Below are 13,875 nucleotides of genomic sequence, written 5' to 3' on the forward strand. Positions count from 1 at the left end.
CATGTCACGAATCTTTAAGCAAAGATGGCTCTCACTTCTCTGGTGACAGGCTTTGAATGAGAACCTTCATGAATTAAGACAGGCTCTCTGTCAATCCATATATATCAGTGCTGCAGCCAGAAAAAACAGCCTTGCTGAACTGCTCCTCCCCAGGAACTAATTCAAGTATTAGCAGATGGAGGCAGAAGAATCCCTGGCAAGGAGGAACTCCGTTCAGAGGGTGCGCTCACGCTTCGGCAGCACCAGTTGACTTTGCTTTGAGCCAGCGAGCTGCGGTTCACGGGAGGAAGTTCAGGGGTTTCTGTGTCATTGTGGAAAGCCTCAATTAGTAATACCAAAACCTCAAGCACTGGGGGGTCCCTGGCCCCTGCTCTCCTGGCTGCGGCTATTTCTGAGTGAAAAACAGAGTGTTTGCTTTGGGAAAAGAGAATCCCATCCTAACCCACCATTTCACATAGAGTTTTCTGGAGCTTATCTGGCATTTTCTTCTGCTGGGAGTTCAGCCAACAAACTCCCCTTCCCTGCCCTGAGCTCCGTGTTACGCCAGGATGTGGTTCCTTGCGGGCCAGCTGGTTTTGACAGTCGGCGATCGTTTTCTGAAGTGACTCCAGCAGGACCCGCCTGGTCCTGGAAGCCACAAGCAGGACGTTCAGCAACAGGTTCAGGCTCACCAAAGAGCCAGTGGGGAGCAGGACATGAAAAGCCAGGACACGCTGCAGAAAATACATGGCTCGTTCAACAGCTCACCTGAAAGGCAGCGCAGGACAGACTCGCCACGCGGCTGTCTCAGCGGAGGAGCTGATCCTGTGCTGCTCAGGGACAGCTCACTAGCACTTTCACATCCAGCTACCATTCCAACCATTTCTTAGCTCTCTTAGGAGACAGCCTGCTTTCCAGCCATGGGGATAGAAAGCTGGGGCAGCTAAAAGAGGAAAGGAGAGCCAAGAGGCTGAGGAAAGCATCTGTAACAAGACATTTATTGATGTGCAGGTCTCTGTTCTGCAACAGAATCAGCTGCTTCCCCTGGCCGGGCTTCCGGCAGCACTGCTGTGCCAGCAGCAGCTCAGCCACTGCCATGTCTTGGCAGATAAAACAAGGAGGCTGACCAACACGGCCCATGGTCCCTCTATGTGCTCAGGTCCAGGACAAGGTCGGGGTCGGTGGATACCGTGAAGAGGTAGATGCGGCGGGATAAGTCTGGCCCAACACGGCGGTCTTTCCCACTGACGTCTGATTTCACTGGGATGTCACTCAGCAGGAGTCGTTTTTCATCTTCTGTGCTGCATTCTTCGTAGGCCTTTGAGACACAAGAGAAGGAAGCAGTTAGCACAGATGCTCTAAGAGAAGACTCCAATCTCCCCTGCAAGGCTCAATCCCATCGTTACAGTGAGGATCCATGACTGAGCCTTCATCCAAACACACCAGGATCAGGGGATAAAACCCAGAAGAAACAAGTTCTATCACTTGCAAACAGACATTGTGTGTTGCCCCTCCAGCATACAAGGAAGGAGCTGTAAGGCCACTTCTTCTGAAGCAGCTATGCTAGGGACAGAGAGCAAAGCTCCAGGGGAAGAAAAGAGGAAAGCATTTGACTACACGACACTCTTTTTAAAAAGTTCTGTCACATTTCCTGATCTAATGGAAAGAGTTTATGTGATTAACGCTCACAGAAACGAGCACCTGCTGATAAAAATGTGTCTTCATAAATTGGCTAAGCTGCTGTCAGAGGGTTAGAGAGCATCCTAGTGTAATCTTGCTTCCCCAACACCTCTCTGAGCCAGTCTATCTCAGGAAGCAGCAGAAAGCTGAGGGGAGTGGGGAGAGGGAGAATTTAGTGAGCGATATCAGCTCCCTGAAGTATCAGACAACAGAAGAGCAAGGAAAGCGTGGGGTATGCTGCTGATGACAGCAAGCACTAAGAGAGCCTGGGTGTCCTGTGGAAATCCCTCACGGTCCACAGGGGTGACACACGTTTTCTGCTTGAAGGTGATGTAGAGCTGTCGGACTGTAACGGCAGCCACCCGAGACATCACCCACTTCAAATAAAACCAGGCAAAGCTGACAGACAGACTGTCTTGGACAAGGGCAGTGGGATGCATCCAACTGCACTTGGCTGGGGTGGTCAACCAAATGCATTGCCAAGCAAAACCACAAAGATGCTTTGAGGGGGTGCTATGAGGTGAGACCGAGGCAGGGGGAGGCCTGGAAGGGCAAACAGGAGGGGCAAGTAGTTACTGCTGAAACAAAGCTACGGTTCAAGTCAAACAGCCTTCTGGAGACAAGCCTTGCCTTTCTGGAGAGCCATTTTCACGCTCAGGGCTTGTTTGCTGCATCAACAAAGACCTTTAAGCGAGGAAGCACGTGGCACCCCTTCCTGCCTGCATCATCCAAGATTTTAACAGGACACCAAGGGGTTTGAGGGCTTACCTGTAACAGGAGGCTTGGGGAGGGATACGCTTCCGCTATAGCTGCTGCTGTTGCAGGGCTGACTCTGTTAAACTGCTGGATCTGTCTCTTCCACACCTGCCGGAGTCCCGTGCCATCCTTCTTCACTCGCACCCCGCTGGCCCAAGCCCCGGCAGTGCAGAAAGTCAACTCCTGCGACTCCAGCTGCTTCCTGCAGAAAGGCAGACTGCTGAGAGCAAGACCTGGGGCCGGTGCGTGCACTGAGCGCAGGCCTGCAGACCCCAGATGCTGCAGCCTTCCTTCTAAAACCTCTTTCTGCCCAGGATTAATATTTTTTTTCCCCTTACAATTTTCTTTCCTTCCCTGGAAAGCTCTGGGACACCTTGGTGAAAAGGTTTTCCTAAGGCCATCATTTTCCCTCCTTTCCTCGTGCTGAATCACCACAGCATTCACCATGAGAACAGAGGATCTTCATCAGCACAGAGACTGAAAATGATCATGAGACACATCTAGTCTGGGCCCTTACACTGATAGCATTGAGGACAGGCTGGCAACCCCAGATAAATGTTCCTGTAGCTTCCACTGAGGTTTCCCAAAGCTCTGGGTTTAGAACGTGACTGAGTCCAGCGACACGACTCACTTGTACGGGCGTTTTGCTATTGCCTTCGTCAGCGCAGAGACGTGTTGGCCGAATTCCTGCCACGTGTCTAGGAATAGCACTTCGATGTTACCCCACAGCTGCAGCACCACCAGTGCCTGGAGGAGAAGCAACAGAGGTGAAACACGTAACACGCCGACCAAGGGGACACAGACAGGCTCGGGTGGGCCGGCCGTGAGCCAGGACAGCCCGGGGCCCTCGCGGCCCCTCCTCGACCCTCAGCCAGTAGCACCAGCGAGAGCAGCAAGGAAAGCACACGGGTAGGACACATCCCTCGGCAGGACGAAGCTGGGCTGGGGCTGGAAGGGGAGGGAGGCTGGGCTGCCTGCATTAGCTCTGTTTCCACAGCGCTGCAGTAAAGCCTGCTCATCCTTCTTAGCTCCCAGTAAGCTAGCGACTTATAACCTGCTTTGGGGCATACTCAGGCAGGGCAGGAATTGAGTTTAAGGGATATCAAGTAACGGTTTAGATGGTATTTAACCTAGTTTATGACTGCTGTGGCATCACAAGGAGCACTGCTGCTCTGCTGTGGGACAGAGGCTTTGCAAGGCAGAGACCCAAGCAAGAACCACCAGCTCCTTTCACAGCTAAATGGGCAGTTCTTGGTGGGGTTGGGGAGGGGAGGCTGGATCAGATCTGAAGCAGGGTCTTAAGAACAAGAGGCTCCAAACCGTGTCTCAAAGTCTGCAGTCCCTCTTCAATCCCATTGCTGGCCGGGGTGAAGGAGGATGCAGGCGGATGCAAGCTGATCCAAGCTAGCTACCACCTCCCCTGACACACAAGAGCTCACCAGTGGGAGCCCTTTCTGCACAGCTTAACCCCAAGTAACATAAAACTTCAGGGACTGTAAGAAGTTTTACCTCCAGTATCTCCTCCTGAGTCATAGCCAGCTCTGGGCCAGGCTGGGAGCTGAGACTCGGCTTTCCAGGGCTGAGCGCCTGCTGCCTGCCCTGCTCCTGGTTACACCTACAAGCAAGACACACCGCTCACACACAAGCTCTACGTAGTCACGCCTCAGGGCTGCTGTCTGATAAAGAGGAAAAGGCCAGACTTAACCCACATCTGCTCCCTCCCAATCTGACTTGAAGCTGGAGACAAAGGTGTCAAGTTTGCCCTCCTGCGAGGGAGAGAGGAGGAGACCTGAAACCAGGGTGAAAGCCACTCGTTTCCTCTGGTGGCGGCACTCAACAGGCCATAGCTGATTTTTTCTATACATAGTACTCTTGGTCAAATTTATCCTCACAGGCTTAAGTGAGAAAAAGCCCAGGAGGTGGTGAGACAAGAGCTCTCCCTGGGAAATACTCCAGACAGGACAGGACAGACCGGGCTACTGTAGCTGCGTCTACGTGGGGAACTCTGGAAGTGATCACACCATCACCACGGAGGAGATTCCTCTGCTGTGCACGTACACAGACAGGAAGGACCCAGACACTGGGAGCAGCACACGAACAAGACATTCAGGGGACAAGAAAAGGTCTCCAGGTATTGAACATCTCTCGGGGCATTGAGCAGCAGGGCAATTCAGCGAGAGCAGTTCCCTCAGCTCCACCATATCACTGCGGCCCTCCGTCTGGGATACAGAGAGAAGCCTTACCCGGGAACCCCTTCTGGCTACAAGATCCTCAGGGGCTGCTGTAAACGCATGCACAAAGTACACCCTCAGGACTGCAAACCCCAAGTCCCAGCCCCCATGAGCATGGACTTTGTCATTCACGGCCACCACACTGGCACAAAGCATCAGCAGCTCAGCCCCGAATGTGTCCCCCCTGCAGACACGCTGATCTCCGCTCACCGTGAGTTTCCCCGGCACCGCCGCTCGCCCGGCACGTACCGCCTGTAGGCATCCAGCCCGATGACGGCCAGGCTGTAGGTTTTGGTGGAGGAGCCCTCCCGACCAGCCAAAGGCAACACTTGGTTCAGGTCAGGCTGACTCGCTGATGGGACATTGACAAAGCTCTGAAGCAAGACAAATCACACCCAAGTCTGTAGCAGCCTTCCTCTCTGAAACACCCCTCCCCGTCTCCGGCAGCGGGGCCTTCCAAGGTGCATCTCATCGGTGGGAATGGGCAGGAGCCAGCCTCAGGCTGCAGCTGAGAGCGTTGCCTTTGGGCATGTGCCACAACTGCCAACATCCCGCTGCTTCTTCTGGCTCACCTTCTTCCCTGCAGCGTTAGCACTGATCTCCTCACAGACACTGCCTATTCTAGCCTGTCATTCTCTAGTCTCGGACGGGGCTGGATGGACTGGGAACTTCTCAGGGCAGAAGCACAAGCTGCCTAGACAGGTATAAATAAAATGTTGTAGGACTGCACACAAATGAGAACTAACACAAATCTCTCCGCTTCAAAACGCAAGTGTTTCCAAGGGCTGTGTACTCTAAACGTTTCTGTCAAGTCAATCTTTTACAGACTCCATGAGAATGGAAAAACTAAATGCAAGGGAAAGCAAGTCTGGCCTGCCCAGCTCCTCTCTGAGGAAAGCAGCATCCTGTCCCGGGGTTAACGGCAGGTACCTGCATGTATCCCTAAAGACCTCCCGCTGTACTCAGACGGGGCTTCTCCCACAAGTTCTCTCCTTTCCAGCCACGGCCCTCTGTAACAAAGCTTTGTTTCAGGGTGGAGCAAGGACAGTTTTGAATGAACCCTCCCTCTCCTTCTGTGTTCACCTGGCAAAGTGAATTTGCTGTAGAGCACTTTGTGTAGGTCTGGCTCAGAGATCTGTATCACCTGGGTTAGGGAAAAGAGGCGCTTAAGAAAATCTTCTGGCTCTACCAACACCAACACCTCTTTCTCCTCTTCAGTCTTCACCATGGAGCCCCCCTAAAGAAGATGAAATAATTTCCAACACAAGCAGGGGTCCAGCACGAAAGCAGACAGCAAGTCTCCACCTATGCAGAGCCCACACTGTTAAGAGGCACAAACACTCGCAAGGCTGCGTCTATACTACACTGGTGAAAGACCACGGCTGAACTGAAAGGTAAAAACCCTCCCCGAAAAAGCAGGTCACTGAAGGTGCAAAAACAGCCTGGCGAGGAAGGCAGTGACAACTGCAGAAGTTGCTAACTAGGATGAAAGAACACAAAATGGCTTTGTCTACACTGCGCGCACTGTTAGATGACTGTGCTATCTGCACCTACAGTATCTGCAGTGTTTTATCCAGCAACAGCAAAAATAGAGTTCTGCCTCCACCTGAAATTCCTGTAGCGGGGCTGAGCACGAGAACAGCCTACCTCAGCCTCCACTGCCACACGGATACCGCTTGACACAGAACCTTCCGAAGCCAAACTGGAATGGGAACCGTATTTGGTAGAAGAAGGTACCTGCCCTTTCGGGTTCCCAGTGAGCGGGGTTCAAGAAGCAATCACTGGGCTTTCCAAACGGGGGGCCCTGCAGCAGATTTGCCCAGCCTCGCCCAGATGTGCAGCTGTTGCCCGTGGCAGCATGCCACGCGCAGCACCTGGGCTGGAAATGCTGCTGAGTACCCACGCGAAACCTCTGTATCAATAACTTAAGTGGTCTCATTCTTGCTTACTACAGGTTCCCCAGGCTCACTCTAGATGCACACCTGCCTAAACCAGTGAGATGCAGATATTTAAAAGACATTGGCTTTGGAATAATCTGTGCGAGGATCACATCCAGCTCCATTCCCCAAGCTAACCGGTCACCAGTAATCAGCGTTTCCGAGGCTGATGACTCCAATGCCCGGCCTAGAGAGGCAAGTCAAAGCTTTCTCCCCACAGCATGTCAGTTGCCAGCTTACATGTACAGTGAAGATGAGAAGGACTCACTGGAGTGGATAGAGTGTTTGGCACATTTCTCCTCCAGGTTATGCTGCAGGGAATTGCCTGAGGCTCAAAAGAATATTCACAGTCCAAGGAACTTAAAACCTTCACCCAAGCGTCTGAGCCAGGATCCTTGAGGAGACCTGTGGAGGAAGACAGAACAATCCTGACATCAGAAAAAGAGGTATTTCATCAGCGTTAACAAATGACAACAAAAACGCAAATGCAAAATGAGGAATTCTGCAAGCATGGGAAGTCTGGCTTCGTACAGGGTGTGCGCTTGCTGGCTGGATTGCATATCTGAGTTATTGACTTCATCATTGACCATCTCTGCAGGCATGTATAAAACTGTCCTTCTTCACTCCAGCCAAGTACCTGGACAGTGACAGGCAATTTTCCACAATGACTCTAAAAATCAGCTCGCGCATTCTAGGTTACTAAAGGCGAACTTTCTTCTGTTCCCCCAAGAACAAATTTTATTAAATTTGTAGAACCTTAATTATTTTTGAAATCTCTCTCTCTCTGCAAAAGACAACTGAAATTAGCCAACAGGCTGAATAATTCATAGCTAGGAAGCCGTGTTCCACCACCCGTGCACAGCCCCGACACTCCTCCCTCCACGCTCACTTCAGCCCCGTTCCCATCACTCCTGTGCAGGCTGCTACTGCAGCAGCTGGGCTGGCCACACATGCGGATGTCACCAGGGAGCCAGTGGAGAACGTGCTCTTAATTACTGGCTCTGCAAGTACTGTCAATTGTAGCTAACGTGAGTTGACACCATCCATCGGGAACCTTCCTTACAGCTGTCTGTAACCTCGTCAAATCAAGCGTTTGGATTGTTTTCTTTGACAGATACCTGCTCTAGGCTGAATTTAGAGATGTTTCAACAAAATAGCACAACTATTTGTAAGAATGCAAGGGGAGGGTTAAGAACATGCTGCTTGTCCACGTTAAAAAAAATATCAACACCTTGTTTTACGAGGGAGGTTTGCCAGCAGGACAGTCTGACCCAGCCCCAAGCTGCTCCCTGGGGCAGGACAGACCTCAGGGTGCAGGGCTGGGTGCTGCAGGCATGGTGAAGGCAGAGTGCTCTGCTGTGCTGCCTGCGCTCCCTCTGCCGGCACCCGGGAAGAGGAGGAGAAAAGCCTCTGGCTGGTACAAGGAAGTGAGGGGTGGACAGGAGGGTTGGGAAGGCAAGGAGCAGGATTGAGACCTAGGCAGGAATGGGGCAGAAGAGGTGAGTAAGAACTGAACAGATTAGCAGAGGGGAATGTGAAACCCAGGGACAGCGAGACACTCTGAGGGCTCGGGGGGTGCTGATATAATTGCCACAGTGGAGTTTTTAAAGTGAAAATCACGTGGCATTTTCTCTGGCGGGCTGTGTATTACACCAGCCAGCCTGCCTCACCAGGCTGACCCCACTCAAACGGGATCGCTCACCTGGAGAAAGGCCGTGAAAATACACTTCTGGACCCTCCATCACCTCCTGAGCACTGGCTGTACCCGCAACTTCACAGCACATTCCACAACAGAACAGATGACAGTATTTATCCCACAAAGCCTTTTCTACTGGCAGAATAAAAAGCACAGCAGGCGTGTGTTGGAGCAAACAGGGACAATCTTCCTCAGGCAAAGCCATGCTATGGACACTCAGAATACAACCTCTAATGATTTCATTGGTGCAAAGCTGGTAGTAAGTTACTCAAAACCACATCAGATAAAGCAGCTGGGTACCTGCCATCCAGAGAACCAACAGAACCTGCCCAAGATCTGCAGGGAGGAGAGCGAGCAGACCAACAAGTCTCTAAACAGAATGTTTAAGGATACAAAACATGTATCCTTAGAAAACATGTTTAGTTAAACAAACCTTGCTGCTAGCAATTAGCAGTGAACACTTACCATAAGGATAATGTAATTAGCAAAAAGTAGAGCACAACAGATGCTAGTGAGCAGAGTGATTCAAGATACAATGCTTACGGATCTAATTACACGTGCACAGTGATGAGCTGCAGCTTGGATTCAAGTCACTGGGGACTGCGACGCAGCGTCACGCTTGTCACAGCGGCCACTCTGCCCCTGACAGGGAAACCCACCCGGCGACCCCGGGCTGCCCAGGCAAGCTGCAGGGCGAGGTACGGGCCGGCTGCCCCGCTTCTCCTGGGACTGGGGGTTAGAAAGATGCTCCAGGCAGTCAGATGGGTCAGAGGATCAGCAGCGGCACTTGTGAGTGCCAGGAAAGAGTCAGAATCCCCGGGACACGCTGGTGGCCAGTGCTGCAGAGTAAGCTACCTCATTTTCTGCCGACGAAGCTCCGTGCTGTGACCTACGGGGTCCTGAATGTCCTTCCTGACCAGGCAGAGCAGCTCCGGAAGCAGACCCAGCCCTCTGTGAGGCACCTGGAGAACGTATTTCAGGCGCTGGTATTTCCAGAGGCTTATCTTGGAGCTGAACCAAGAAGCGAGATCCAGACAGCAGGTAAGATCGCCCAGCCCGAGCAGGCGGTCTTGACGATGACCCTTGAGGTCGGGAGCAAATTAACAGCCAGGAGCTCACCGCCCCAGAGCTGGATCAGAAACACGCGCTCTATAAAGATGGGCTCCCGGAGTCCTCTGAAGCTGAAGCACTGCCCCTTCTGCTTCTGCAACAAGGCCCAGAGAAGTTAAGAGCTCATTTTCCAGAAGTGCCAGCCTGGGCCTGTCAGCCCCGGAGTGGGCAGGGTTTGTCCTCTCTCCATGATGCTCAGGAGCAAGGCAGGGACCACAGCAGCTGCCCACTGCAATCTCAGCACAGGTAGTCTGCAGTCGCGACAGCAACGACAGAGATAACAAAGCCAAAAGAGCCTAAAAACACCCAGAGGGGTGCGTGGGCCCCAGGGCAACAGCCCAGGAGCAGCTCAAGGCGTAGGGGCTCAGAGGGCAGCCAGGAGGCCCCGGGTGTCCCACCCCGCCCAGGGAAAGCCGCCCCCCGCCCCGGGCTCGGCCTCCCCGGGCCCCCACCACCCACCTGGGTCGGCGCACACCTCCATCAGCCGCAGGCAGCGCTCAGGCCGCAGGAGCCGCCACGCCGCCGCTGCCTCCCGCCGCCGCCGCTTCTCCAGCGCCTCCTGCTCCTTCCGTCGCTCCCGCTCCCGCCTCCTGGTTGCGGCCTCCCCGGGGGCCCTCGGCCGGCCGGCCGGGCCTACGGCGGGAGAGGAGCCGGCCGGGCCTACCGCGGGAGAGGAGCCGGCCGGGCCTACGGCGGGAGGGGAGCCGGCCGGGCCTACGGCGGGAGGGGAGCCGGCCGCCTCCCCGGGGCCACAGGGCTCGGGCTCGCTCTCGGGCTCCGACTCGGAGACCGTCCAGGCGGCGGCTCGCCGGGCCGCCCGCCCCGGGCCGCGCCGCTCGCTCCCAGCCATAACCAAGGGACGGCGGCCGGGAGGCGCCAGGCCCCGCCCGTTGCCATGGGAACGGGAGGCAGCGCCACCCTCTATCGGCCCCGCCGCTCCTCGGCCCCGGCACGATCGTTCCGCCGGGGGCGGCTGTCGGGGCGGCCGAGGGGCGCTGAGGGGGCGGGGCGAGGGCGCGGCCCCTTTAAGAGCGGCGCCGCCATGATCTGCCTGGTGCTGGGCCTCTTCGCCGGCCTCTTCCAGAGCGGTGCGGGCCGGGACCCCGCTGTGCCCCCGCGGCTGAGGGCCCGGCCCGGGCCCCCCCGTCCCCGCGGCTGAGGGCCGGGGTTGGTCTCCTTTCCCCTCCTCACGCCTCCGCCCTCTCCTTGCAGCCTGCAGCGGGGCCTACGAGCGCACCTTCGTGGCTATCAAACCGGACGGGGTCCAGCGGCATCTGGTCGGGGAGATCATCCGGCGGTTCGAGAGGAAGGGCCTGCAGCTGGTGGGGCTGAAGCTCCTGCAGGTGAGCGGCCCGGCCCGGCCGGTACCGCTGCTGCCAGGGCCGGGGGGACTCTGGTGCTGAGGGGCCCAGGCTGGAGCGAGGCCTGTGCGGCCCCCGGCTCTGCCGGTAACTGCCGGGGGGTTTCTGCCTGCCTCGCCGCTTGTACGGCCTGCTGTTGCTACTGGGGCACCACATCCTTGTGGGTCAGAAGGGTGCTGGCACCCAGGTGCCTAAACTGTTTCTGGAGGAGTGATCCCCGCTGTGGGGAGCATGCCTGCCCTTCGCTGTGTCCGTGCTCCAGAGTTCTCGGACGTGGCTCTTGTAAGCTGGTGTTGCTCCTCTGACCTAGAAACTTCTCCCCTCCCTGCTTTGTACTTCAGCAAAGTAAAGCTGTTTCACTCCTGGAAGTGAGTGTCTTTGCAGGAGCTTAATTGTAACATGCACTCTCCCGCTTTAACTCCATCTCTCGGGTGTAGACCTTGCCCAAATCCCCCCCCTGCTTAAACTAAGCTTTGTGCTCTCTCTGCTCAGGCCTCGGAGGAGTTGCTGAAAGAGCACTACATCGCCCTCCGTGACCGTCCCTTCTACAGCCGGCTGGTGAAGTACATGAGCTCTGGGCCCGTGGTGGCCATGGTGAGTGCTGTCCAGGTTCTCTGGAACCAAGGAACAGAAAGTAAGTGCAATGTTTAAACAACATTGGCTTGTGGTATGAAGGAAACAAGGTGGCCTCGCTCTTCAGAGGGCCTCTTGAAGCTGTACTGGACTAGAGGGGCATTTTCTGCAGTAAATTAAATCCACAGACAGCTCTGATTATTTTCCAAAATCAGCTTTTGAAGACTATTTAGAGAGACCTTTTCCTGTCGCTCACCCAGGTGGATCAGATGGGGAATTTAGAGGACAGATGATAGGATCTGCTGGGGGGTTTGTGGAAGCTGATTGTTGTTTTGCTGTCACGTAGGTCTGGCAGGGCCTGGATGTGGTCAAGACAGTTCGCACAATGATTGGGGAGACTAACCCAGCCGAATCCAGGCCTGGCACCATCCGAGGAGACTTCTGCGTTGAAGTCAGCAAGTGAGAGCTTTGGCTTTTTGTTCCCTCAGTATTTCAGGGCATCCTGTCCAGGCATTCATGTGCAAGGCCTGCCCGAGCCTGCATCTGCAGAGCAGAGCTTCTCCCTTCTGTGCTCAGATCAGAGCTGTCTCCCCCTGACAGCTTGCAGAGCAGCCCTGGCAGGAGGTGCTGACCTCCGCCTCCTGGGGTTGGCTTTGCCAGAAGGAGGAGCCTGGGTTTGAGTCTTTCCTGCCTCCTGAGGCCTCTGTGGAAAGCAGGTGGGGTTTGCTTGTCTCTTGCTCCAGGGAATCAGGGCTGTCAGGCTGTGAAGAGGAAGGGAGGAGCCTTCTCAGTCCTTTCCCTGGGGCAGCAGGGCACCTGGAGAGCTGCTCTAGCTCCAGTGGGCATCCGAGTCTAATGAATGCCAAGCGGGAGCACTACATGCGCTAGGGCTCTTCACTGGTGAAGATCCACCGGCTGTGACCTTGGGTGGCTGCAGCCTGGCTTGTAGTAGACACCACTTTTATCAAACCCTCCCAGCTTAGGTTTCTGTTCCATGGTGTCTGATACCAAACCTGCTTCGTAGGACCTACTTTGACAGAAGGAAGGGGGGAAATCTGGAGGAAAAACTTGAATTGCTGACATAAAACCAAGGCAAACCCCAATCAACATCCACTTGCAGCTCTCCTGTAGCAAACAAATGGTTCCTCATCATAGGAGGAAGGAGCGCTGGGAACTGGCAGCTCCTGCACATCCGTGACCTAAGCCATGTTCTCTGTAACCACAAACAGCTCCTGAGCTAGAAGGAGGAGGACTGTGCGGTGGAAAAGAATATTGTAGGCTGTGACTGGCTCAAGTGGTTTAATTAAATTGATCAAGGTGAAACTTTCCAAACTGCAGCTTCCCTCTCCCATCTTACTCAGCTTAGTGCTGGCTGATCCGTTTCTTCCCCACAGGAATGTGATCCATGGCAGTGACTCGGTTGAGAGTGCCCGGCAGGAGATCTCCCTCTGGTTCCGCGCGGAGGAGCTGACTTGCTGGGAGGACACGGCCGAGCACTGGATCTACGCATGAGAGGAGCAGCCCGAGGGAAGTACGTCTTCCTGACCAGGCACTGGGCGTTTCCATCCATTTCATTGCAGCCGCTTGGGCTGGCTGTGGATCCTGCTGCAGCGTCGCGTGCTGTGGGGGTTTCTGTTCTGCATGTGGGTGGAGGGGTGCTGGGAGCTGGTCTGTCTGTGTAACTCTGCAGTTCAGCTCCCTGCAAGAGCAGCCGTGTCTTTTTTTCTCTTTGCTATAGTAAGTAGTTGGTATTGTTGCTCTGTTCGCTGCAGCATCGTAAATCCCCAGTAGCTCAAGGTAATTTATTGAACTGAAAACTGGGCTCTGTTCCCATTCCTGTGTGTTCTCAGACCTGCCTGACACAGAACATGTGCTCCTTGCTGCTGGGAGAGGTGCTTTGGTCACTACAAGGTGATGTGATTGATAGCATCTACCTGCATTTCTGTAAGGTTCCTCACCAAAGGCTTTTAAAGAATTCGGCTGCTATGGGATAAGGGGGAAAGTTCCCCCCTGGGGTAAGAGCTCGTTCCAAGACAAGGAATGAAGGACAGGACAAACTGCTCTCTCCCTTGGTGGGACCTCTGTGTGCCAGGGCTGGCACAAGTTCACGCAGCTTCAGACATGATTAGCGAGTCCATGGAAGGAAGATTAACCAAATGCTGTTAAACGCACAGTTTCTCTGGCTCCCATTCCTGGCTGCGGGTGCTGGGAGTGGGGAAATGGCTTCTCCAGGTCTGCTCTGGTTCTCTGCCGGCCTCCACCGCTGGCTGCATGGCCCCTGGCCTGACCCAGCGTGGTCGGTCTCATGCTGTCCCCCCCATGGTGACTGACACATGCTCACTGAAGCAGCAGCACTGTGCAAACTGCAAGAATAGAAGAGGGAGAGTGACGTGGGGATGGATTTGTAGATTTGGGGCTCAGGAAGGACGAGGAGAACTATTTAGTCTTCTATCGTGCACAGTGCAGGCTGGGGAGTCCTGGCACAGAATTCTGGGAGATCCTGAGATCTTCCTTGTCTGACAAGGGGAATTCCCTGCTGGGAGGGTTTCTGG

At 54.7% G+C, this 13,875-nt stretch overlaps 2 protein-coding genes across 3 annotated transcripts in view; one reads left to right on the forward strand and one right to left on the reverse strand.

The window, feature by feature from the left end:
• The window catches only part of LOC104252220 (nucleoside diphosphate kinase, mitochondrial), a 320,155-nt gene extending 307,318 nt beyond the window's left edge, over positions 1-12,837 (forward strand). The window contains exons 1-5 of one of the 2 annotated variants that reach the window (XM_059826639.1): positions 10,414-10,477; positions 10,602-10,732; positions 11,243-11,344; positions 11,670-11,782; positions 12,718-12,837. In XM_059826639.1, the coding sequence (XP_059682622.1) occupies positions 10,432-10,477; positions 10,602-10,732; positions 11,243-11,344; positions 11,670-11,782; positions 12,718-12,835 (510 nt within the window). In that variant the 5' untranslated portion in view covers positions 10,414-10,431 and the 3' untranslated portion in view covers positions 12,836-12,837. Of the gene's footprint in view, positions 1-10,413; positions 10,478-10,601; positions 10,733-11,242; positions 11,345-11,669; positions 11,783-12,717 lie in introns of those variants that run through there. The other variant, XM_059826638.1, reaches the window with a different exon arrangement.
• Positions 1,112-5,899, reverse strand: EME2 (essential meiotic structure-specific endonuclease subunit 2). Its single transcript, XM_009821720.2, has 6 exons — positions 5,791-5,899; positions 4,899-5,020; positions 3,925-4,030; positions 3,047-3,162; positions 2,428-2,617; positions 1,112-1,297 (listed from the first exon to the last, which is right to left on the reverse strand). The coding sequence occupies exons 1-6, from the start codon at positions 5,872-5,874 to the stop codon at positions 1,127-1,129; spliced, it is 789 nt and encodes a 262-aa protein (XP_009820022.2). The 5' UTR covers positions 5,875-5,899; the 3' UTR covers positions 1,112-1,126.
• Positions 12,838-13,875: the final 1,038 nt, after the last annotated feature.

Source organism: Gavia stellata, chromosome 18 (assembly GCF_030936135.1).
Source record: "Gavia stellata isolate bGavSte3 chromosome 18, bGavSte3.hap2, whole genome shotgun sequence".
In the NCBI taxonomy this organism is placed as follows: Eukaryota; Metazoa; Chordata; class Aves; order Gaviiformes; family Gaviidae; genus Gavia; species Gavia stellata.

What these genes read in the sequence shown, in the direction of transcription:
- EME2 (XM_009821720.2), bottom strand. Translation starts at nt 5,874, where the DNA reads ATGGTGAAGACTGAAGAGGAGAAAGAGGTGTTGGTGTTGGTAGAGCCA. An exon ending in ATCGGGCTGGATGCCTACAG is followed by an intron (nt 4,031 to 4,898) that starts GCGGTACGTGCC and finishes TCTTGCTTGTAG; the next exon opens with GTGTAACCAGGAGCAGGGCA. An exon ending in CTCAGGAGGAGATACTGGAG is followed by an intron (nt 3,163 to 3,924) that starts GTAAAACTTCTT and finishes CTTCTCCTCCAG; the next exon opens with GCACTGGTGGTGCTGCAGCT.